Source organism: Panulirus ornatus, chromosome 47, assembly GCF_036320965.1.
Source record: "Panulirus ornatus isolate Po-2019 chromosome 47, ASM3632096v1, whole genome shotgun sequence".
NCBI lineage: Eukaryota > Metazoa > Arthropoda > Malacostraca > Decapoda > Palinuridae > Panulirus > Panulirus ornatus.
In genome coordinates, this window is record NC_092270.1 from 18,727,123 (window position 1) to 18,751,144 (window position 24,022).

Genomic DNA, 24,022 nt, shown 5'->3' on the forward strand with positions numbered 1-24,022 from the left:
TGTCTCCATGGTTGTTTAATTTGTTTATGGATGGGGTTGTAAGGGAGGTAAATGCTAGAGTCCTGGAAAGAGGGGCAAGTATGAAGTCTGTTGGGGATGAGAGAGCTTGGGAAGTGAGTCAATTGTTGTTCGCTGATGATACAGCGCTGGTGGCTGATTCATGTGAGAAACTGCAGAAGCTGGTGACTGAGTTTGGTAAAGTGTGTGGAAGAAGAAAGTTGAGAGTAAATGTGAATAAGAGCAAGGTTATTAGGTACAGTAGGGGTGAGGGTCAAGTCAATTGGGAGGTGAGTTTGAATGGAGAAAAACTGGAGGAAGTGAAGTGTTTTAGATATCTGGGAGTGGATCTGTCAGCGGATGGAACCATGGAAGCGGAAGTGGATCATAGGGTGGGGGAGGGGGCGAAAATTTTGGGAGCCTTGAAAAATGTGTGGAAGTCGAGAACATTATCTCGGAAAGCAAAAATGGGTATGTTTGAGGGAATAGTGGTTCCAACAATGCTGTATGGTTGCGAGGCGTGGGCTATGGATAGAGATGTGCGCAGGAGGATGGATGTGCTGGAAATGAGATGTTTGAGGACAATGTGTGGTGTGAGGTGGTTTGATCGAGTAAGTAACGTAAGGGTAAGAGAGATGTGTGGAAATAAAAAGAGCGTGGTTGAGAGAGCAGAAGAGGGTGTTTTGAAATGGTTTGGGCACATGGAGAGAATGAGTGAGGAGAGATTGACCAAGAGGATATATGTGTCGGAGGTGGAGGGAACGAGGAGAAGAGGGAGACCAAATTGGAGGTGGAAAGATGGAGTGAAAAAGATTTTGTGTGATCGGGGCCTGAACATGCAGGAGGGTGAAAGGAGGGCAAGAAATAGAGTGAATTGGAGTCATGTGGTATACAGGGCTTGACGTGCTGTCAGTGGATTGAAGCAAGGCATGTGAAGCGTCTGGGGTAAACCATGGAAAGCTGTGTAGGTATGTATATTTGCGTGTGTGGACGTGTGTATGTACATGTGTATGGGGGGGGGGTTGGGCCATTTCTTTCGTCTGTTTCCTTGCGCTACCTCGCAAACGCGGGAGACAGCGACAAAGTATAAAAAAAAAAAAAAAAAAAAAAATATATATATATATATATATACTTTCCCTGGGGATAGGGGAGAAAGAATACTTCCCACGTATTCCCTGCGTGCCGTAGAAGGCGACTGAAAGGGAAGGGAGCGGGGGGCTGGAAATCCTCCCCTCTCGTTTTTTTTTTAATTTTCCAAAAGAAGGAACAGAGAAGAGGGCCAGGTGAGGATATTCCCTCAAAGGCCCAGTCTTCTGTTCTTAACGCTACCTCGCTATCGCGGGAAATGGCGAATAGTATGAAAAAAAAAAAAAAAATATATATATATACACACACATGTATATAATTCATACTGTCTGCCCCTATTCATTCCCGTCGCCACCCCGCCACACATGAAATGACAACCCCCGCGCGTGTAGGAGGTAGCACTAGGAAAAGACAACAAAGGCCACATTCGTTCACACTCGGTCTCTACCTGTCATGTATAATGCACCGAAACCATAGCTCCCTTTCGACATCCAGGCCCCACAAAACTTTCCATGGTTTACCCCAGATGCTTCACATCCCCTGGTTCAATCCATTGACAGCACGTCAACCCTGGTATATCACATTGTTCCAATTCACTTTATATATAGAGACCTTCATATTTGACCATGGAAGCCTGTAACTTTTATGGTACTTACATAGTTGTAACTAACATCTGTAAATGAAACATCTTCCCCTTTTAGTATTCATTCCTCATGATTACACCAAAAACTTCTTCTCAAACCATGACTTATGTAATTAATTAAATGGAAACCTTTACTAATGCCTTTCTAATAGGAAAACTCAGAACCAAAAAGATTTTTCCAACACACTTTTAATATATGTTACATATCAGATGGTAAGACATGAGGGTCTTGTGACCCTAGGCACTGTTTCATTTGCGACGGATTTACTGGAGTGGGCTCGCAAGGTGTGGGCAGTGCAGAGAGAAAGGGAGAATGAATTGTAAAAATTCAATAAAAAGTGCACGTTAAATATCATTAAAATATATGATTATTCACTATTTCAGGTAAAAAATATCCTTTTTATCATTTTATGTAATTCTTATCAGGAACACATAAGTAATGGATTCCTAAGTGGATTATGTAAAACAATGCAATTCTCACTTTCTCCAATTTACCCTTCTTTGTACTAAGCTACATTAAAATGGCATACATTACAACTGTACATCATGATATGTTTAATATGACTATTATAGAAAATCATAACAGCACCAGAAGTTAATCAAATAAAAATGCAAGCATATGAATTGTTACTCATTTACATAAATGGAAAAAAACTTAAAAACAATATGGCCTGAATAGTACGATTTATAAAAAACATTCCAATTTCTAAAAAAAAAATACGAATTTATAGAATAATGTATATCTTAATTCAACCATAAAAGATGGATTTTAACATTGTTTTTAGTGATATCTGATTGAAAGTATTATGGCCCAGACAAATGGTATGAAATATTTAATAAAACCTGTTGGCTATTTGGGATAATTTCCCATTATTAAGGCAAAATCTCAATTTCCTTCATTAATCCCTGGACTGAGTGTTTATGGATGGACATTTCAAGGCACCTTGAGTCCCAAGACCATTTCTAATTTGCTTACTAACTTAAATGCAGGCACAAAAGCTCTTGGGTGAAAGCGACATAAAGCCTGACATAGAACTCTTATATTACGGCACCAGTATACAAGCTGATATATAAATGAATTATGCGAGATAAATGTCTACACAAAATAGATTCTTCTGAGACAACAGTGATTATATAATTATTTTAACTATTTGGCTAGGACTAAATAACACCTTAAATTATAAATGCATTTCACATCTCAACTCTCTTCTACATGGTAGCTTTTGTTGGAGCTGGTCATGTGCATTGTGCGTTCAATTTGTTGTGTTGAGTTTGTGATAATCTGTTTAGATTCTGTGACTGATCTACTAGATCTATTGAAGGTGGTGTTGGGTGAGGATGTAACAGAATAGTTTTCATCCTTCTGGAATGCTCGCAGTGCTTCCTTGAAAGTTGGCCCATCATCAAACTCAGCACCTCCATCACTTATTCTAGACTGATTGAAGGAAGTGTCGCTTGATGTTGGTCCACCATTTGCATAATTTGGTGACTGTTTGACTAAACTGGAAGTCTGAGTGGTAAGATGGGAACGAAGAGGGCTGGCATTGAATGTTGTCATGTGTGACTGAACGTTTGATGGTTCACTCTTGTAGTTGACCTTAATAGCACGGGTTGAAGTGATTACTCCTGAAGTTTCATATGAAGAGTCATACCTGTAAAAAGGGTTTGTATCAATATTCAGTCATATTTTGCTCAATATAAAAATGCAGACTTCATTTCTTAAGTACATCAATGCATACATGTTTGCTGTTTCCCACATCAGTGAGGTAGCATTAAGAACATAAGAGGAAGGGTCTCATTTGCACACATCCACTCCCTAGCTGTCAAGTATAATGCACGGAAACTAGAGCCCCTACCCAAAACCATCCCCCACAGAGTTGTCCATGGCTTCCACTGACTGCTTCATATGCCCTTGTTCAGCCCCTTGGTAGCATATGGCCCCTGTATACCACAGAGCTTCAATTCACTCTCTCCCTTCTTAGACCTCACACCCACTTGCATGTTCAGGCCCCAGACACACAAAGCATCTTTTGCTCCATCCTTCCAACTCCATCTTGGTTTTCCCATTTCCTTATTCCCTACTCTTTTAACATGTATACCCTCTTAGTCCTTACTCATCCTCTCCACATGTCTAAACCATTTCAGCACACCTTTAACTCTCTCATACTGCCTCGCCTCTCTTGTCCTATTATTTCTTATTCAATCAACACTCCTCACACCACATACTGTATTGTCTTACAACATTTCATTTCTAACACATCCACCCTCTTCCATACATATTTATCTAGAGCCCACACCTCACATCCATACAACACTATCAGAACTATTTTACCATCAAACATACTCATCTTTTCCCTATTTGACATGAGCCTCTTTTTTCACACTACTCAGTGCACCTAGGATCTTACCCATGCCTCACTTGAGCTTCCATAGTTACCTTCACTGTCATATTCACTCCCAGACATCGAAAACAGCCCAACTCCTCCAGCTTTTCTCCTTTCCAACTAATACTCCATCTAACCTGTCACTACTGGTAAACCTAATAATGTTGCTTTAATTCATACTTACTCTTAACTTTCTCCATTCACACACCTTCCCTAACTCAGACACCAACTTTTGCAATTGCTCACTTGAATCTATTAATAATTCCATGTCATTGGCAAATGACACTCACCTCCCCGGGGCCCTTCAACCCAACCGACTGTTGAATAGTTCCTCTCTCCAAGACTCTAGCATTCACCTCATTTTTTTCACTATCCCATCCAAAAACAAAAGAAAGAGCCATGGTGACATCACACACCTCTGACGGAAACTCACTATCTTCTAGAATAACTCAACCTCCTCTCCATCTACACAGACACACAAACAAACCTTACTTCTTTCTTTCTTTCATAAGTTTGCTTTTTCTGGTGTTAGCAAGGTAATGCCAGGAATAATGAAAGAAGAGGTCTCATTCACTCACAGTCTTTCTCTAGCTGTCACGTATAATGCATTGAAACCACAGCCCCTTATACACAACCCGGCCCAACTGACCTTTCCATGGTTCACCCAATTGCTTCTTATACCCTGGTTCTCTTCACGGACAGCATGTCACCAGCTGTAAACCATGTCGCTCCAGTTCCCTATATTCCATGGACATCTTTCACCCTCCAGCATGTTCAGGCCCCAAGAGTTCAAAATCTCTTTCACTCCATCCTTTCATCTACAATTTGGTCTCCCTGTTTTCCTTGTTCCCTCCACTTCTGACACATATATCCTTTTTGTCAACCTTTCCTCTCTCATTCTCTCCATATGCCCAAACCCTCTTCTGCTCTTTCAACCACACTCTTTTTATTACCACACAACTCTCTTACCCTTTCATTACTTAATCAAACCACCTCACACCACATATTGTCCTCAAACATTTCATTTTCAAAACATCCATCCTCCTCCGCACTACCCTATCTATAAGTCCATTCCTCACAACCTTATAATATTGTGGGATTACTATTCCTTCAAACATTCCCATTTTTGCCCTCCCAGATAATGTTCTCTCTTTGCACATATTCTTCTGCACCACTTATGACTCACTTTTGGTTTCATGGTTCCATTTGCTGCCATGTCCATTCCCAGATATCTAAAACACTTCAGTTCTTATTTTTCTCCATTCAAACTTACATCCAAACTAACTTGTCCCTCAACCCTGCTGAAACTAATGACCTTGCTTTTATTCACACTCGCTCTCAACTTTCTCCTTTCCCGCACATTTCCAAACTCGGTCACCAGGTTCTACAGTTTCTCATGTAAATCAGCCACCAGTGTTGTATCATCAACAAACAACAACTGCCTTATTTCTCAGGCCCTTTCATCCCCAACAGACCGGATACTTGCCCCTATCTCCAAGACCCTTGCATTTTCCTCCCTAACCACCCCATCCATAAACAAATTAAACAACCATGATGACATCAAACACCCCTGCTGCAGACCAACCTTCACTGGGAACCAATCACTTTCCTCTCTTCCTACTCACACACATGCCTTAAATCCTTGATAAAACCTCTCACTGGCTCCAGCAGCTTAACTCCCACACCGTATACTCTTAAGACCTTCCACAAAGCATCTCTATCAACCCTGTCATATGCCTCTCCAGATCCATACATGCCACATACAAATCCATCTATTTTTCTAAGAATTTCTCATTCTTTACAGCAAACACCTGATCCACACATCCTCTACCACTCCTTAAACCACAATGCTTCTCCCCAATCTGATGCTCAGTACATACCTTCACCCTCTCATCCATACCCTCCCATAAAAGTTACCAGGAATACTCGACAAACCTATACCTCTGTAGTTTGAACACTTACCTCTCTCCCCTTTGTCTTTATACAATGGCACTATACATGCATTCCACCAAATATCAGGCACTTCACCATGATCCATACATACACTGAATATCCTTACCAACCAATCAACAACAGTCATCCCCTTTCTAAATAAATTCAACTGCAATACCATCTACTTCCACCATCTTGCCGCATTTCATCATATGCAAGGCTTTACATAGTTATTTCCTCTTCAAACCACTCTCCATGACTCTCATTTAGCATACCACCCTAACCAAAACACCCTTCATCTGCCACTCTATCATCAAACACATTGAACAATCCTTCAAAATACTCACTCCATCTCCTCCTCACTTCATCACTACCTGTTATCACTTCCCTTTTTGCCCCCTTCACGAATGTTCCCATTTGTTCTCGTCTTCCACACATTATTTACCTCCTTCCAAAACATCTTTTTATTCACCCTACAGTTAAGTGATTCTATCTCACTCCAACTCTCATTTGCCCTCTTTTTCAACCCCTTCCTTCCTCTTGACCTTCTGCTGTTTTATTCTAATACATCTCCCAATCATTTCCACTCCTTCCAAGTAAGTAATGCCCAAACAACTCTCTTTTCTCTTTAACTAACTACTTTACTTCATCTCACCACTCACTACCTTCTCTGATTTGCTCACCTCCCACCTCTCGCATGCCACATGCCATCGCTGCTTTCCTGAATACCTCCCATTCTAACCCACTCCCCCTCACTTCATTTACTGTCACCTTTTGCCACTTGGCTGGTATTTCTTTACAAAAGTCTCCTTTCCCAGCTCACATACTCTCATCACTCTCTTCTCCCTGACAGTTTTTCCTTTTTTTGAAAAAAAAAAATCTACAAATCTTTACCCTTACCTCAACAAGATAGCGAACAGACATCCCACCAGTTGCCCCTCTCAGCACATTTACTTACAAAAGTCTCTTTTGTACATACCTATAAATAAACATGTAATCTAATAATGCTTGTTGACCGTCTCTCCAACTCACATACAGACACTTGTGTACATCACTTTTTAAACCAGGATTCCCAATCACCAGTCTTTTTTCAGCACAACTCCACAAGCTCTTCCACTTTACTTACCTTCGCATAAATCACAGATCAGTAATACCCAGTCCTGTACATCAAGACTAGCATGACACACTCACTTAGCTGCTTCCAAAATGTTTGCCTCGTGATCTTCTCATGGCCAGGCCCATAAGCACCAAAATCCACCCATCTCTTGCTATCCACTTTCAATTTTTACCTACATCAATCTAGAACTTACACTGTCACACATTCCTACAACTCCTGCTTTAGGAGTACTGCTATTCCTTTCTTAGCTCTTGTCCTCTCACCAATCCCCAACTTTACTCCTATGCCATTTCCCAACCATTTTTCCCCTTTACCCTTGAGCTTTGTTTCACTCAGAGCCAGAACATCCTGGTTTCTTTCCTAAAGCACACAACCCATCTCTCCTTTCTTCTCATCTTCTGTTTCCTCTTTTAGAAATTTAGATACAAGAAGGGGAAGGTTTCTAGTCCCCCACTCCCACCCCCTTTAGTTGCCTTCTATAACACATAGGGCCCCACAGCCCATTCCATGGTCTACTCCAGACGTTTCACACACCCTGGCTCAGTTCATCGACAACATGTTGACCTTGGTATCCCACATCATTCCAATTCACTCTATTCCTTGCACACCTCTCACTCTCCTGCATGTTCAGGCTCTTATTGCTCAAAGTCTTTTTCACTCCATCCTTCCACCTTCAATTTCATCTCCTGCTTCTCTCTGTTCCCTCCACCTGTGACACATATATATCCTCTTTGTCAACCTTTCCTCACTCATTCATTCCATATGTCCAAACATTTCAACACACCCTCTTCTGCTCTCTCAACCACACACTTTTCATTACCACACATCTCTCTCACCCTTTCATTACTTACTTGATCAAACCATCTCACACCACATGTTGTCCTCAAATATTACATTTCCAGCACATCCACCCTCTTCTGTACAAGCTTATCTATAGTCCATGCCATGCAAACATACACTGTTGGAACTACTACTCCTTCAAACAAACCCATTTTTGTTCTCCATGATAAAGTTCTCTCTTTCCACACATTCTTCATCACTCCCAAAACCTTTGCCACCTCCCTCCCTCTATGATTCACTTCAGCTTCTATGGTTCATTTCGCTGCCAAGTCCACTCCAAGATATCTAAAACACTTCACGTCCTCCAATTTTTCTCCATTCAAACTTAAATCCTAGCTAACTTATCCCTCAACTCTGCTGAACCTAATAACCTTGCTCTTATTCACATTTACTCAACTTTCTCCTTTCACACACTTTTCCAAACTCAGTCACCAACCTCTGCAGTTTCTCACTTGAATCAGCCACCAGTGCCGTATCATCAGCAAACAAAAAACTGACTCACTTCCCGGGTCCTCTTATCCCTAACAGACAGCATACTCACCCCTCTCTCCAAAGCTCTTGCATTTACCTCCCTAACCACCCCATCTATAAACAAATTATACAACAATGGGGACATAACATACCCCAGATGCAGCTGGGTTGATTGTGAACTGCCTGCCGCAACCAGGATTCGAACCTATGTGCTTGACCCTGAGCCACCCATGAAAGTGTCACTTTCAGGAATACTAACCACCATAACACTATCACACTTTGTTTCCTAATTCAAAATAGAATTTCTTAGAAAAAATTACTTACTTAGAGGAGGAGTCATAGCCAGAAAGATCTGTATCTGAGAGCCCTGACTCATTGCCATCCTTATATTGACTAATTTGAAGTATTTTCAGTGTTTCCCGAGCTAGATCCGCTTGTCTTTGCAGTTCATAAAATCTTGCACGGGCATCAATGATTTGTGACATGTTCGGGACTTTACGGCTTGGTACAACCACAGTGACCTCATCATCATTTTCGATAGCTTGCTGGGCAGCCCGTACCAAATTATCAGTGGCACGCTTCACGGCATTGCCAGCTGCCTGCAAGCGTTTTGTTGCATTTGAATCAGGATCAGCCTTAACCTTGCATGCTACAAGCAGCTGTGCAGTTGAGCCAGCAACCTGTTTAGCGGCTGAGATTAACTTTTCCTCACTGGCTTGCCCTTGAACCAAGGCATTTGCAGCCTCACAAAGAGAATGAGTTGCTGCTGCCACAAGACGAGCAGCAGACACAAGACCTTCAGACCACTGGCCATCATCTGAGGCAGCAGTTGGCCGTCTTCTTACACGTCCAGAATCAACAAGTTCCCTCTGTGCTGTAGATGCAGCCTTCACTAATGCTCCAGTTGCAGCAGCAATAGACTTACAGGCTTCTAAGATGATCTCATCGAAGTTCATTGATTCATCAACTTCCTGCAATACCAAGGTTGACAAAAATTAGATGATGCATTGTACATGAGAGCATGTGGATGACAAAGATTAAAGAATGGTTAAAGTGAATACATGCTGAAAAGAAAATATATAAATAATATAAAAGGGCAATATCTTATAAGCAGCAGAATTACAAATATCTAGCTTGAATGCAAAGACATCTGTCATTATATCTTTTGCGTAATATTTTTGAAAAAAAAGTCATTCCTTACATAACCAACCAAGAAAACTTAAACATGATATTCTGTAATATCCATGCCTGACAAACCAATAACATTATATGCTAAAAATTTCATTTATTGGTTTTAAAATTACAATTACTCTAAAAGGAATAATTGTAACATTACAATATTCTTTTGCATAATGTGAGGGACAAAGGGGAAGCATAACTGAAAGGGAATTAATTCTAAAAGGGATCTCAAGGAACAGTGAATCCTAAGAGATGCACACCATTTGGGGTTCAAATGCTTTTATTACCAACTAAGATTGCTATAAATAAATCTATCAGTCAATACACGAACAAAGGCAGTTCTTAAACTAATAAGATATCCACTGAATCTCAAGCCTTTTACCCAACAAGTCAAAATAAAGCAGTATAAAAAAAATCAGCTACTATTCACTGGCTTATATGTTAATCCATATCTTTCAATTCTATTCAACTTAGGTCCAACAAATACCTACAGCATTTTGGCTCACTCACAAAACCTCTGCTGATGTTTGGTTTGCTCTACTAAACAAAGGCTTTTAACAGTAATACAGTGTGTAACTAGTTGCTTCAAGTACTTTGATGAACCAAGTGAGACTACCAAGCTTCTAATGTTGTTAAAACGCCTAATAGTACAAGTTAATCTCCTTTCACCAGACAAGGCTACATGGATAAAGTCTTGGTGAATGTGAACACATTACCAATGGTACTGTCTAGTTAAAGGGGAACTAAGAGTAACATATGTCTATTTTTACTTACAGATTTTAACAATATCTGTTGAATATTACCTTTTCTTTCCTAATTTCAAAACAGACCTTTTTATATATAATTCAAAGATGCTTCACATAAAAGTTTGTGAAGTTTAAAGCACAAACTCTTTACAACAATTTGGTACAATAGTAAACCATACAAGATGAAATGATCTGAATAAAGAAAGTAAATGGAAGGAACAAGCTGTGAGGTAACGCACTGAAAAAGAAGAAAAACTAACTTTATTATATAACCAATGATGTATAATCATAGGTTGGATGAGACAGTAAAAGCCCTGGATCTACTGAGGGGTATGTGGAAAGTGAGGTCACTGTGAGGGAGAAATATGGTATGTTTGATGCTATAGCAGTCTTGCCACCAGTGTTGTAAGGGTTTGAGTCAAGGACCCTAAACAGAAAAGAACAGAAGAGGGTGGATGAGTTGCAAGTGAAATGCTTGAAGACAATGTGTGGCATGAAGAGGGCGGCCTATTGTGTAAGGAAGCTGAGTGTGCTAGGTGTGCTGAAGTGGTTATATGTGTCAGAAGTGAAGGAAGCAAGAAGGAAGGGAAAACCAGAAAGGAGATGAGAGGACAGAGTGAAAAATGCTTTGTGATACTGGGACCTGAACATGCAGGAAGGTGAGGAGTGTGCAAGGGTCAGAGCAAATTTGTACAGAGTGGGCATTACTTTGTCCATGAAGTGGTTTGGGGAAGCCACAATAGTCTGTAAGGCTTAGCTTTGGATAACAGGCTCTGGTTTCAGTGCTAGAGAGTGGATGTGAGCAAACAGAGCCATTTTTCATGCATTCCTGATGCTACCTTCCTATAGAGGAACTGGTGAACAAGTATGGAAAAAATACACATACAATCAAAACTATTGCAATAAGTAATTTTTTTTATGTTAGCTGAAATAGCATGGGCAGCTGAGACTCTAATCAAGGGATGTATGGGATGTATTTAGGGAATCAGTGATGGATTGCACAAAAGATGCTTGTGGCATGAGAAGAGTGGGAGGTGGGTTGATTAGAAAGGGTAGTGAGTGGTGGGATGAAGAAGTAAGAGTATTAGTGAAAGAGAAGAGAGAGGCATTTGGACGATTTTTGCAGGGAAAAAATGCAGTTGAGTGGGAGACGTATAAAAGAAAGAGACAGGAGGTCAAGAGAAAGGTGCAAGAGGTGAAAAAAGGGGCAAATGAGAGTTGGGGTGAGAGAGTATCATTAAATTTTAGGGAGAATAAAAAGATGTTCTGGAAGGAGGTAAATAAAGTGCGTAAGACAAGGGAGCAAATGGGAACTTCAGTGAAGGGCGCAAATGGGGAGGTGATAACAAGTAGTGGTGATGTGAGAAGGAGATGGAGTGAGTATTTTGAAGGTTTGTTGAATGTGTTTGATGATAGAGTGGCAGATATAGGGTGTTTTGGTCGAGGTGGTGTGCAAAGTGAGAGGGTTAGGGAAAATGATTTGGTAAACAAAGAGGTAGTAAAAGCTTTGCGGAAGATGAAAGCCGGCAAGGCAGCAGGTTTGGATGGTATTGCAGTGGAATTTATTAAAAAAGGGGGTGACTGTATTGTTGATTGGTTGGTAAGGTTATTTAATGTATGTATGACTCACGGTGAGGTGCCTGAGGATTGGCGGAATGCGTACATAGTGCCATTGTACAAAGGCAAAGGGGATAAGAGTGAGTGCTCATATTACAGAGGTATAAGTTTGTTGAGTATTCCTGGTAAATTATATGGGAGGGTATTGATTGAGAGGGTGAAGGCATGTACAGAGCATCAGATTGGGGAAGAGCAGTGTGGTTTCAGAAGTGGTAGAGGATGTGTGGATCAGGTGTTTGCTTTGAAGAATGTATGTGAGAAATACTTAGAAAAGCAAATGGATTTGTATGTAGCATTTATGGATCTGGAGAAGGCATATGATAGAGTTGATAGAGATGCTCTGTAGAAGGTATTAAGAATATATGGTGTGGGAGGAAAGTTGTTAGAAGCAGTGAAAAGTTTTTATCGAGGATGTAAGGCATGTGTACGTGTAGGAAGAGAGGAAAGTGATTGGTTCTCAGTGAATGTAGGTTTGCAGCAGGGCTGTGTGATGTCTCCGTGGTTGTTTAATTTGTTTATGGATGGGGTTGTTAGGGAGGTGAATGCAAGAGTTTTGGAAAGAGGGGCAAGTATGAAGTCTGTTGGGGATGAGAGAGCTTGGGAAGTGAGTCAGTTGTTGTTCGCTGATGATACAGCGCTGGTGGCTGATTCATGTGAGAAACTGCAGAAGCTGGTGACTGAGTTTGGTAAAGTGTGTGAAAGAAGAAAGTTGAGAGTAAATGTGAATAAGAGCAAGGTTATTAGGTACAGTAGGGTTGAGGGTCAAGTCAATTGGGAGGTGAGTTTGAATGGAGAAAAACTGGAGGAAGTGAAGTGTTTTAGATATCTGGGAGTGGATCTGGCAGCGGATGGAACCATGGAAGCGGAAGTGGATCATAGGGTGGGGGAGGGGGCGAAAATTCTGGGAGCCTTGAAGAATGTGTGGAAGTCGAGAACATTATCTCGGAAAGCAAAAATGGGTATGTTTGAAGGAATAGTGGTTCCAACAATGTTGTATGGTTGCGAGGCGTGGGCTATGGATAGAGTTGTGCACAGGAGGATGGATGTGCTGGAAATGAGATGTTTGAGGACAATGTGTGGTGTGAGGTGGTTTGATCGAGTAAGTAACGTAAGGGTAAGAGAGATGTGTGGAAATAAAAAGAGAGTGGTTGAGAGAGCAGAAGAGGGTGTTTTGAAATGGTTTGGGCACATGGAGAGAATGAGTGAGGAAAGATTGACCAAGAGGATATATGTGTCGGAGGTGGAGGGAACGAGGAGAAGAGGGAGACCAAATTGGAGGTGGAAAGATGGAGTGAAAAAGATTTTGTGTGATCGGGGCCTGAACATGCAGGAGGGTGAAAGGAGGGCAAGGAATAGAGTGAATTGGAGCGATGTGGTATACTGGGGTTGACGTGCTGTCAGTAGATTGAATCGGGGCATGTGAAGCGTCTGGGGTAAACCATGGAAAGCTGTGTAGGTATGTATATTTGCGTGTGTGGACGTATGTATATACATGTGTATGGGGGTGGGTTGGGCCATTTCTTTCGTCTGTTTCCTTGCGCTACCTCGCAAACGCGGGAGCCAGCGACAAAGCAAAAAAATATATATATATATATATATATATATATATATATATATATATATATATATATATACATATAAAGGTACACCACCGAATTTCCGGCAACTGATGGTTCGGCACCTCCTTTAGTCTGGACAAAATTACGTGAGGGAACTTGAAAATACCACGGCCACCAGACTGGTTTACTGGGCGGCCACAGATGACAATTAAGTATAATGAAAATAATTTTTTTTCATGCTATTTGCCATTTCCCACGTTAGCAATGTAAAGTTAAGAACAGACGACTGAGCCTTTGAAGGAAATCCTCACTTAGCCCCCTTCTCTGTTCCTTCTTTTGGAAAATAAATAACGGAAGGGGAGGATTTCCAGCCCCCCCGCTCCCTCCCCTTTTAGTTGCCTTCTACGATACGCTGGGAATATGTGGGAAGTATTCCTTCTCCCCTATCCTCTGGGAGGTGAATGCAAGAGTTTTGGAGAGAGGAGCAAGTATGCAGTCTGTTGTGGATGAGAGAGCTTGGGAAGTGTCAGTTGTTGTTCGCTGATGATACAGCGCTGGTGGCTGATTCGGGTGAGAAACTGCAGAAGCTGGTGACTGAGTTTGGTAAAGTGAGTGAAAGAAGAAAGCTGAGAGTAAATGTGAATAAGAGCAAGGTTATTAGGTACAGTAGGGTTGAGGGACAAGTCTTGGGAGGTAAGTTTGATTGGAGAAAAACTGGAGGAAGTGAAGTGTTTTAGATATCTAGGAGTGGATTTGGCAGCGGATGGAACCATGGAAGTGGAAGTAAATCACAGGGTGGGGAGGGGGCGAAAGTTCTGGGTGCGTTGAAAAATGTGTGGAAGTTGAGAACGTTATCTTAGAAAGCAAAAATGGGTATGTTTGGAGGAATAGTGGTTCGAACAATGTTATATGGTTGGTAGGCGTGGGCTATAGATAGATTAGTGCGAGGAGGGTGGATGTGCTGGAAATGAGATGTTTGAGGACAATACGTGGTGTGAGGTGGTTTGATTGAGTAAGCATTGAAAGGGTAGGAGAGATGTGTGGTAATAAAAAGAGTGTGGTTGAGAGAGCAGAAGAGGGTGTTTGAAATGGTTTGGTCACATGGAGAGAAAGAGTGAGGAAAAATTAACAAAGAGGATATATGTCTCAGAGGTGGAGGGAACAAGGAGAAGTGGGAGACCAAATTGGAGGTGGAAAGATGGAGTGAAAAAGATTTTGATTGATCGGGGCCTGAACATGCAGGAGGGTGAAAGGCATGCAAGGAATAGAGTGAATTGGAACGATGTGGTATACCGGGGTCGACGTGCTGCCAATGGATTGAACCAGGGCATGTGAAGCGTCTGGGGTAGACCATGGAAAGTTTTGTGGGGCCTAGATGTGCAAGCGAGCTGTGGTTTTGGTGCATTATACATGACAGCTAGAGACTGAGTGTGAACGAATGTGGCCTTTGTTGTCTTTTCCTAGTGTGACCTTGCACACATGCGGGGGGAGGGGGCTGTCATTTCATGTGTGGTGGGGTGGCGATGGGAATGAATAAATGCTGACAGAATGAACTATGTACATGTGTATATATGTATATATCTGTGTGTGTGTATATATATGTATACGTGAGATGTATAGGTATGTGTATGTGCGTGTGTGGATGTGTATGTTTCCTTTTGCTACCTCGCTAAATGCAGGAGACAGCGAGAAAGTATAATAAATAAATAAAATATATATATATGTGTTATCCCTAGGGACACGGGAGAAAGAATACTTCCCACGTATTCCCTGTGTGTCATAGAAGGCGACTAAAAGGGGAGGGAGCGGGGGGGGGGGGGGGGGGCTGGAATTCCTCCCCTCTCTTTTTTTTTTTTTATTTTCCAAAAGAAGGAACAGAGAAGGGGGTCAGGTGAGGATATTCCCTCAAAGGCCCAGTCCTCTGTTCTTAAAGCTACCTCACTAATGCAGGAAATGGCAAATAGTATAAAAGAAAAAAAGATATATATATGTACACCTAGGGGTGTATGAACAGCTGGGGTGACTGTGAACCGACTGCCACAACCAGGATTCAAACTGATGCGCTTGACCACAGGTGGCCCATGAATGCGTCACAGGAACACTAACCACTAAACCACAGGAATCCATAATAGTAAACTGAAACTGAAGATGACTAGTTTTACCCTTTATGGGCAAGCCTTTTCACGTGAACAAAGTAGATTCTAGGGGGGGGGAATGAGTTAACAGACTATAGAGAGAAAGTACACACGAAGATTTTGGAATTGTGGATTCTCGGCTAGTACAGAAAGGTGAGGCACTGTGATATGCATAAGAAAATGAAGGAAGTCTGATTTTCAGAAAATCAAAATAGAGATAGTAAACTGTAAATGAAACAGAAAGAAAATCATATATCCACATGGTAAAGCAAAGATGAAAAGGCAATACTCACATTAAGATGTGTAAGGGTGAAAAGTAGCTTTAGACATAAGATGATTCCAAAAATGGAAATTCTTATCATGTACTGAAAAGGAAATTGAGATCTGATCTAAAGGGGAATATGCTTTGACTGGAAGACAGGATCTGAGAAAGACAAAAAACATAGTGTAAATGAAATGGACTTTTCTTGAACTGTTTTCTGACTTCCCTATGCTGTTTCAATCTTAGTATAAAACTTCCTTATGAAGTAGGCTGGTATCAACCTATACAGTACATATACACCATATTTATGCAAGAACCCTCATGTAATAATTTCAAATGAAAAAAGTCAATATTATGAAACTTTCTTCACTTCTTTCTTCCCTTAGAGTTCTTCCTTCAGGCTACAAAAAATTCTTCCAGTGTTGTTGTTTCACTGTGCTATGATAATATGTTTGATTCTTAGTCGAAGTCAATCAACAACCAAGAATATCAAACATATCTCACAGCAGCAATGACAGTCTTGCTCTTTGAATAAATTTGTCGTCACCATTAGAAACTCAAAGCTGATGACCCAGGTGTCTCTTCTCAGAGATGAAACATTTCTTGACTGATCCTGTTCATGACTATGACTGAATTAAAAAAAGAAGTAATTATGAAACATAGACCAAGAATGATTTTTAGTTTTGTAAACAAAGACAAACATTTCTACAGTAAAGATCACTGAATCACACACTGTTTTCAAATAGTTTAAGTGGACAACATTCAGAAAACCTTATTTTGCACATAAAATTTCATTATAGATAATATGAATATAAAAACCCAATACACATAGATGCATGCATGCATAACACATTATGTGTGTCTCCTAACATTGCATAAGTGACTAATGTATATATGGTACACCTTTGGCAAGGCTGTATCATCAAAGGATGGAAAGAGGTACAATCCAGTTGAAGGTCTTCTCATCCCAAAGATATCCATCAATCTGTCACGCAAAGTGCAGCCTCAAAGCTGCAGGTGCCCCCATAAAGCATAGAAAGGGTGCTTGAGAAATGTGGTATAAAGGGGATGACATGCTATCAGTGGGTTAAACCAGGGCCTATGAAGCTTTTGTGGAACCACAGAAAGGTCTGTAGGACCTGGTTGGGGAAAAGGGACTCTTGTTTCAGTTCATCATATATAACAACTAAAGTACGAATTTGTGTGAATGAGGTCATTTCTTCATCTGATCCTCTTGCTAACATGCTAATGTGGGAAATGTGAACATGTATGGACAAGTCAAATGGGATGTAAATTTGAATGGAGAAAAATGAGTGGAAGTGAAGTGTTTTAGATAGCGGATGGAACCATGGATATGTAAGTGAGTCATAGGGCGGGGAAGGGGGCGAAGGATCTGGGAGCAATGAAGAATGTGTAGAAAGAGAGAACATTATCTCGGAGCAAAAATAGGTATGTTTGAAGGAACAGTAGGTCTAACAATATTATATGGTTTCTAAGCATGGGCTATAGATAGGGTTGTATGGAGAAGGGTGGATGTGTTGAAAATGAAATGTTGGAGGACAATATGTGGTGTGAGGTGTTTGATCGGGTAAGTAATGAAAAGGTGAAAGAGATGTGTGGTAATAAAAAGAGTGTGGGTGAGTGAGCAGAAGAGGGCTTGTTGAAACAGTTTGGACATATGGAGAGAATGAGTGAAGAAAGGCTGACAAAGAGGATATATGTGTCAAAGGTAGACGGAACAAGAAGCGAAAGACCAAATTGGAGGTAGATGTATGGAGTGAAAAAGATTTTGAGCAATCGGGGCCTGAACATGCAGGAGGGTGAGAGGCATGCAAGGAATAGAGTGAATTGAAATGATGTGGTACATCGGGGTCAACAACCTGTCAATGGACTACCAGGGCATGTGAAACTTCTGAGATAAACCATGGAAAGGTCGTGGGGCCTGGATGTGGATAGGGAACTAAGGTTTCAGTGCATTACACATGACAGCTAGAATGAGTGTGAACAAATGTGGCCTTTTTTTGTCTGCCTTCCTGGTGCTACCTCACTGATGCGGGGGTGGCAATACTGTTTCCTGTGATGAAGGCAAGAAAGTGTGAATATGTACATATGTATATGTCTGTGTATATATGTTTGTATGTACATCTGAATATGTTGAAATGTATAAGTATGTATATGTGTGTGTATGTGCATTTATGCAAATATGTATGTGTATGAGTGGATGGGTCATTCTTCATCTGTTTCCTGGTGCTACTTCACTGATGCGGGAAACAGCGATCAAGTATAATACTAAGAAATGGTTGAGGATGTGTGGATCAGGTGTTTGCATCAAAAAATATACATGAAATATACTTGGAAAAACAGATGGATTTATATGTAGCATTTATGGATCTGCAAAAAGCATATGATAGGGTTGATAGAGATGCTTTGTGGAAGGTTTTAAGAGTATATGGTGTGGGAGGTAAGTTGCTAGAAGCAGTGAAAAGTGTTTACCAAGGATATAAGGCATGTGTACGAGTAGGAAGAGAGGAGAGTGATTGGATCCCAGTGAATGTCGGTTTGCAGCAGGGGTGCATGATGTCCCAGTGGTTGTTCAATTTGTTTATGCATGGGGTGGTTAGTGAGGTGAATGCATTCAAGAGTTTTGGAGAGAGGGGCAAGTATGCAGTCTGTTGTGGATGAGAGGGCCTGGGAAGTGAGTTGGTTGTTGTTCACTGATGATAAAGCGCTGGTGGCTGATTCGGGTGAGAAACTGCAGAGTTTGGTGACTGAGTTTGGTGAAGTGTGTGAAAGGAGAAAGTTGTGAGTAAATCTGAATACGAGCAAGTTTATCAGGTTCAGTAAGGTTGAGGGACAAGTTAACTGGGAGGTAAATTTGAATGGAGAAAGACTGGAGGAAGTGAAGTGTTTTAGATATCTGGGAGTGGACTTAGCACACTTTTCCAAACTCATCCACCAACTTCTGCAGTTTCTTCCTAGAATCAGCCAACAGAGCTGTATCATCAGCAAAAAACAACTGACTCATTTCAAAGGCCCTCTCATCCCTAACAGACTGCATACTTGCACCTCTACCTAAAACTCTTCCATTTACCTCCCTAACTGCCCCATCTATCAACAAATCAAATAACCATGGGGACATCACACATCTCTGCTTCAGACTGACCTTCATTGGGAACCAATCACTCTCCTCTCCTCCTACTTGCACACATGCCTTACATCCTTGATAAAAACTTTCACTGCTTCAAGCAGCTTACCTCCAACACCATATACTTTTAAGACCTTCTACAGAGCATCTCTATTAACCCTATCATATGCCTTCTCCATATCCATAAATGCTACATACAAATACATCTGTTTCTCTAAGTATTTCTCCTAAACATTCTTAAAAGAAATCACCTGATCCACACATCCTCTACCACTTCTGAAACCACACTGCTCTTCCCCAGTCTGATGCTCTGTACATGCCTTCAGCTTCTCAGTCAATACCCTCTCATATAAACTTACACCTCTGTAGTTTGAGCACTCACTTTTATCCCCTTTGCCTTTGTACAATGGCACTATGCACGCATTTCACCAATCCTCAGCCACCTCACCACGATCCATACATGCACTGAATATCCTTACCAACCAATCAACAACACAGTAACCCCCTTCTTAATAAATTCCACTGCACTAACATCCAAACCCACTGCCTTGCTAGATTTCATCTTCCACAAAGCTTTCATTATTATTATTACTATTATTATTATTATTATTATTATTATTATTTTTTTTTTTTTTGCCGCTGTCTCCCGCGTTTGTGAGGTAGCGCAAGGAAACAGACGAAAGAAATGGCCCAATCCACCACCATACACATGTATATACATACGTCCACACACGCAAATATACATACCTACACAGCTTTCCATGGTTTACCCCAGACGCTTCACATGCCCTGATTCAATCCACTGACAGCACGTCAACCGCGGTATACCACATCGATCCAATTCACTCTATTCCTTGCCCTCCTTTCACCCTCCTGCATGTTCAGGCTCCGATCACACAAAATCTTTTTCACTCCATCTTTCCACCTCCAATTTGGTCTCCCACTTCTCCTCGTTCCCTCCACCTCTGACACATATATCCTCTTGGTCAATCTTTCCTCACTCATTCTCTCCATGTGCCCAAACCATTTCAAAACACCCTCTTCTGCTCTCTCAACCACGCTCTTTTTATTTCCACACATCTCTCACCCTTACGTTACTTACTCGATCAAACCACCTCACACCACACATTGTCCTCAAACATCTCATTTCCAGCACATCCATCCTCCTGCGCACTACTCTATCCATAGCCCACGCCTCGCAACCATACAATATTGTTGGAACCACTATTCCTTATAAACATACCCATTTTTGCTTTCCGAGATAATGTTCTCGACTTCCACACATTCTTCAAGGCTCCCAGGATTTTCGCCCCCTCCCCCACCCTATGATCCACTTCCGCTTCCATGGTTCCATCCACTGCCAGATCCACTCCCAGATATCTAAAACACCTTACTTCCTCCAGTTTTGCTCCATTCAAACTTACCTCCCAATTGACTTGACCCTCAACCCTACAGTACCTAATAACCTTGCTCTTATTCACATTTACTCTTAACTTTCTTCTTTCACACACTTTACCAAACTCAGTCACCAGCTTCTGCAGTTTCTCACATGAATCAGCCACCAGCGCTGTATCATCAGCGAACAACAACTGACTCACTTCCCAAGCTCTCTCATCCCCAACAGACTTCATACTTGCCCCTCTTTCCAAAACTCTTGCATTTACCTCCCTAACAACCCCATCCATAAACAAATTAAACAACCATGGAGACATCACACACCCCTGCCGCAAACCTACATTCACTGAGAACCAATCACTTTCCTCTCTTCCTACACGTACACATGCCTTACATCCTCGATAAAAACTTTTCACTGCTTCTAACAACTTGCCTCCGACACCATATATTCTTAATACCTTCCACAGAGCATCTCTAGCAACTCTATCATAGTGCTACCTCGCTAATTATTATCATTATTATTATTATTATTATTATCATTATCATGAGTATTATTAAAATACACTCCTAGGATCCCTTTTATGAAGCTACTGCAGCTTTGATGCTGCACCTTGCATAACAGGAGGAACATAATGAACTCCTCTGGAGCAAAGGTGACTTCACACTTTCATGAAAGTCTGATAAACATAATCTGTATATTATCAGTATCATAATTATTATTATCAATATAATTTTTATAATTGTTCACCGGGAAGAAATGAAGAATGGGCTCATTTGATTACATCCACTCTAGCTGTCATGTTAAATATATCAAAAGCAAAGCGACTATCCACAGCCAAATCCCAGAGACTTCACTTCACTTCATGTACCCTCGTTCAGCCCACTGACAGAACATCAGCCCCTGCATACATATTGTTCCAATTCTCTCTATCCCATGTAAAACTCTAACCATTCTGCATGTTCAAGTCCCAATAACTTAGAGCCTCTTTCACTCCATCCTTATCATTATTCCCTAAAAGACCCCAGCCTTGTACATTTCATGGTATGGACACCCTATCTGTACTTGTATGGATTGCCTCTTTCTGCTCTATTCAAAGCTGAAGGTAAGCTTTACTGATATGTTGAGGTTCCTAATGTCTCCAGCAACTGTTATTAGCACTGGAAAAAAATCTAATATAGAGAGGTTCCTAATGTTTTAAGCAACTATTATTATCACTGGGAAAAAAATCTAAGAGTTATAGTTACCCATATAAGCACAATGTCTTACCCTGTGGGGATCCTTGCTGTATTTATATGGGATGCATTTCCACACATTCAAAATGATAGATATGCTTTACTGGTAAGCAGAGATGCATTATGTTACAAAAGAGGAAAAAAAAAAAATAGAGAAAGATTCCCAGTGTCTCATTTACCTATATAGTATGAAGGAGAAAAGTACAGCTCTGGCACTACCCTACATCCATGTGTGGCAAATTACCAATAGCCTTTGGGAACACTAATTATTGTTACAATGATTTGCTGGATGTTCATCTATTACCAATGGGAAATTTTCTTAATGTATCAGTAATCCAATGGTGGTGGCATAGAAGAGGCGAAGATGTAGGAGTCACCATGAGTCATCAAACAAGTTATATGCTGAGCTTGACAGCACACCAAATTTAAATATCTTTACAGCAATAACTATAAATAATTTAACAGGTTGTTCTTTTTTCTTTTAGTGTTCTTGATATTTCATATCAACTAATAAGACTAAAATATTTTCTAAATTTTCTGATCAACTCAGGTCCTAAGGACTCACAAATTTCCAAGGTGGGCTGTTTAGGGTTTTGTATCATCCTCCTTCTTACTGTTAATATTATCAATATTATTATTATTCTATAATATCTATGAAAAGCAGTGTTCCTAAACGTAGTAACAAATTTTTACCAAGAGAGTAAGACGTGCAAGTAGGAAGGAAGAGTAAAGTTGGTCTGCATCGAGGTATGTAATGACACCGTATTTGTGAATGCAGGAGTAAGGGAGGTAAATATAAGGGTCTTAGTATGGGGGAAGGTATATCTTCAACTATGACTGGTTACACAACAACATCCCTAATATCTGGAGACTTGCCATTATAATACTAAACCTCCCCCCCCCCTTCCAATTCCCCCTCCTCCTATTGCCATATATCACTTCTTTCCTATGTATCGAAACTGTGAAAAACTGAACCACAACAGAATCACCCACAAAGCATGGCTTCAGGCCCAAATACTCTACCACCACACCAGATGATGAGTTCACACATACACATATATCCTAGAAGGATTCAATTAACCACAACCCCTCCTGCACAGTACCAATGGCAACAGGCAACTGATGCAGCAAAGCATTCAACACTATCCCATCTCTAACACATCCATATTCAAACAATACATGACATCAGTAAAGCATTCAACACTATCCCATCTCTAATACATCCTTATTCAAACAATACATGACATCATCCTCCACATCAATGGCAGGGAGAGGCTGGCCAATTTTGCAGCCAGCCACCATGGCAGAGTCATTCACAATGGCTTCACCTTCAAAACACTTAAACCCTAAAATGGAGTTCCCCAAGCAGCAGTTCTTTCTCCAACTCTCTTCAATCTCTTCCAACACAACCTGCCATTACCTCAGGCAAATCTCACCATGAAGGGTCTTTCATATGAATTACCTTGTAATCAAATCACACCCTAACACCACGATACAAGTAACACCAAACATACAGTACGATATTACACAAATGGAAAATTGGCTCACCCAAACAAGAATGTCTGCATCTCCACATAAGTCTTCAAATGCTATTTTAACCCCACATAGACATGAATATAGCTCACATGCTTCAGTCACCTTGAATGGACACTCTCTCCTACTGAGCAAAACACCAACCATTCTACGCATCATACATGTCACACAAGATTCACTTCTCACATCAATAACATTAACATCACAGCAACACACAAACTAAATATCCTCAGAACACTAACACTAGCACTTTGAATTATACCTCACAAGCCTGGTCTTTCACCCTCTCAAAAGCAAATATCAAAAAGCTGCAAACCACAGAAAACAGTGCACTCAAAACAATCACTGGCTTGGTAACCACCACAAACACTCAACACCTACACAATGACACATAGATCCTCCTAATACAGGCCTGCCTCAGCATGGGTGGCACTCATTAGAAACTTGACTACTAGACCCCTCCCATCTAACCACTCTACGACTAAACACAAACCCCCTAAAAAGTTTACCCCTGCCTCTATACTTTGGTAACCTGTAAATGCAGATTCCCTCAACCCTTAACAAATAAAACAATGAGAAAAAACATATAAACACCAAAATAACCCAATAAACAATGAGCAACAGATCTCCCAACTTATTCTTTAACCCCAACACACCATACATAATCAGAAACTGCACTCCCAAGACAAATGCAAGTTACATCTTTACAATGCTACACATAACAGTTTGAACATAACCCAAGGCCCTT

General features: G+C 40.9%; 1 protein-coding gene across 10 annotated transcripts in view; it reads right to left on the reverse strand.

Moving 5' to 3' along the window:
* Nucleotides 1-1,897: 1,897 nt before the first annotated feature.
* The window catches only part of rhea (Talin_middle and talin-RS domain-containing protein rhea), a 639,718-nt gene continuing 617,593 nt past the window's right edge, over nt 1,898-24,022 (reverse strand). For all 10 annotated transcript variants that reach the window (XM_071689886.1, XM_071689881.1, XM_071689879.1 and 7 more), the window contains 2 exons: nt 8,795-9,441; nt 1,898-3,378 (listed from right to left, as the gene is read on the reverse strand). In XM_071689886.1, the coding sequence (XP_071545987.1) occupies nt 2,925-3,378; nt 8,795-9,441 (1,101 nt within the window). In that variant the 3' untranslated portion in view covers nt 1,898-2,924. The remainder of the gene's footprint in view (nt 3,379-8,794; nt 9,442-24,022) is intronic.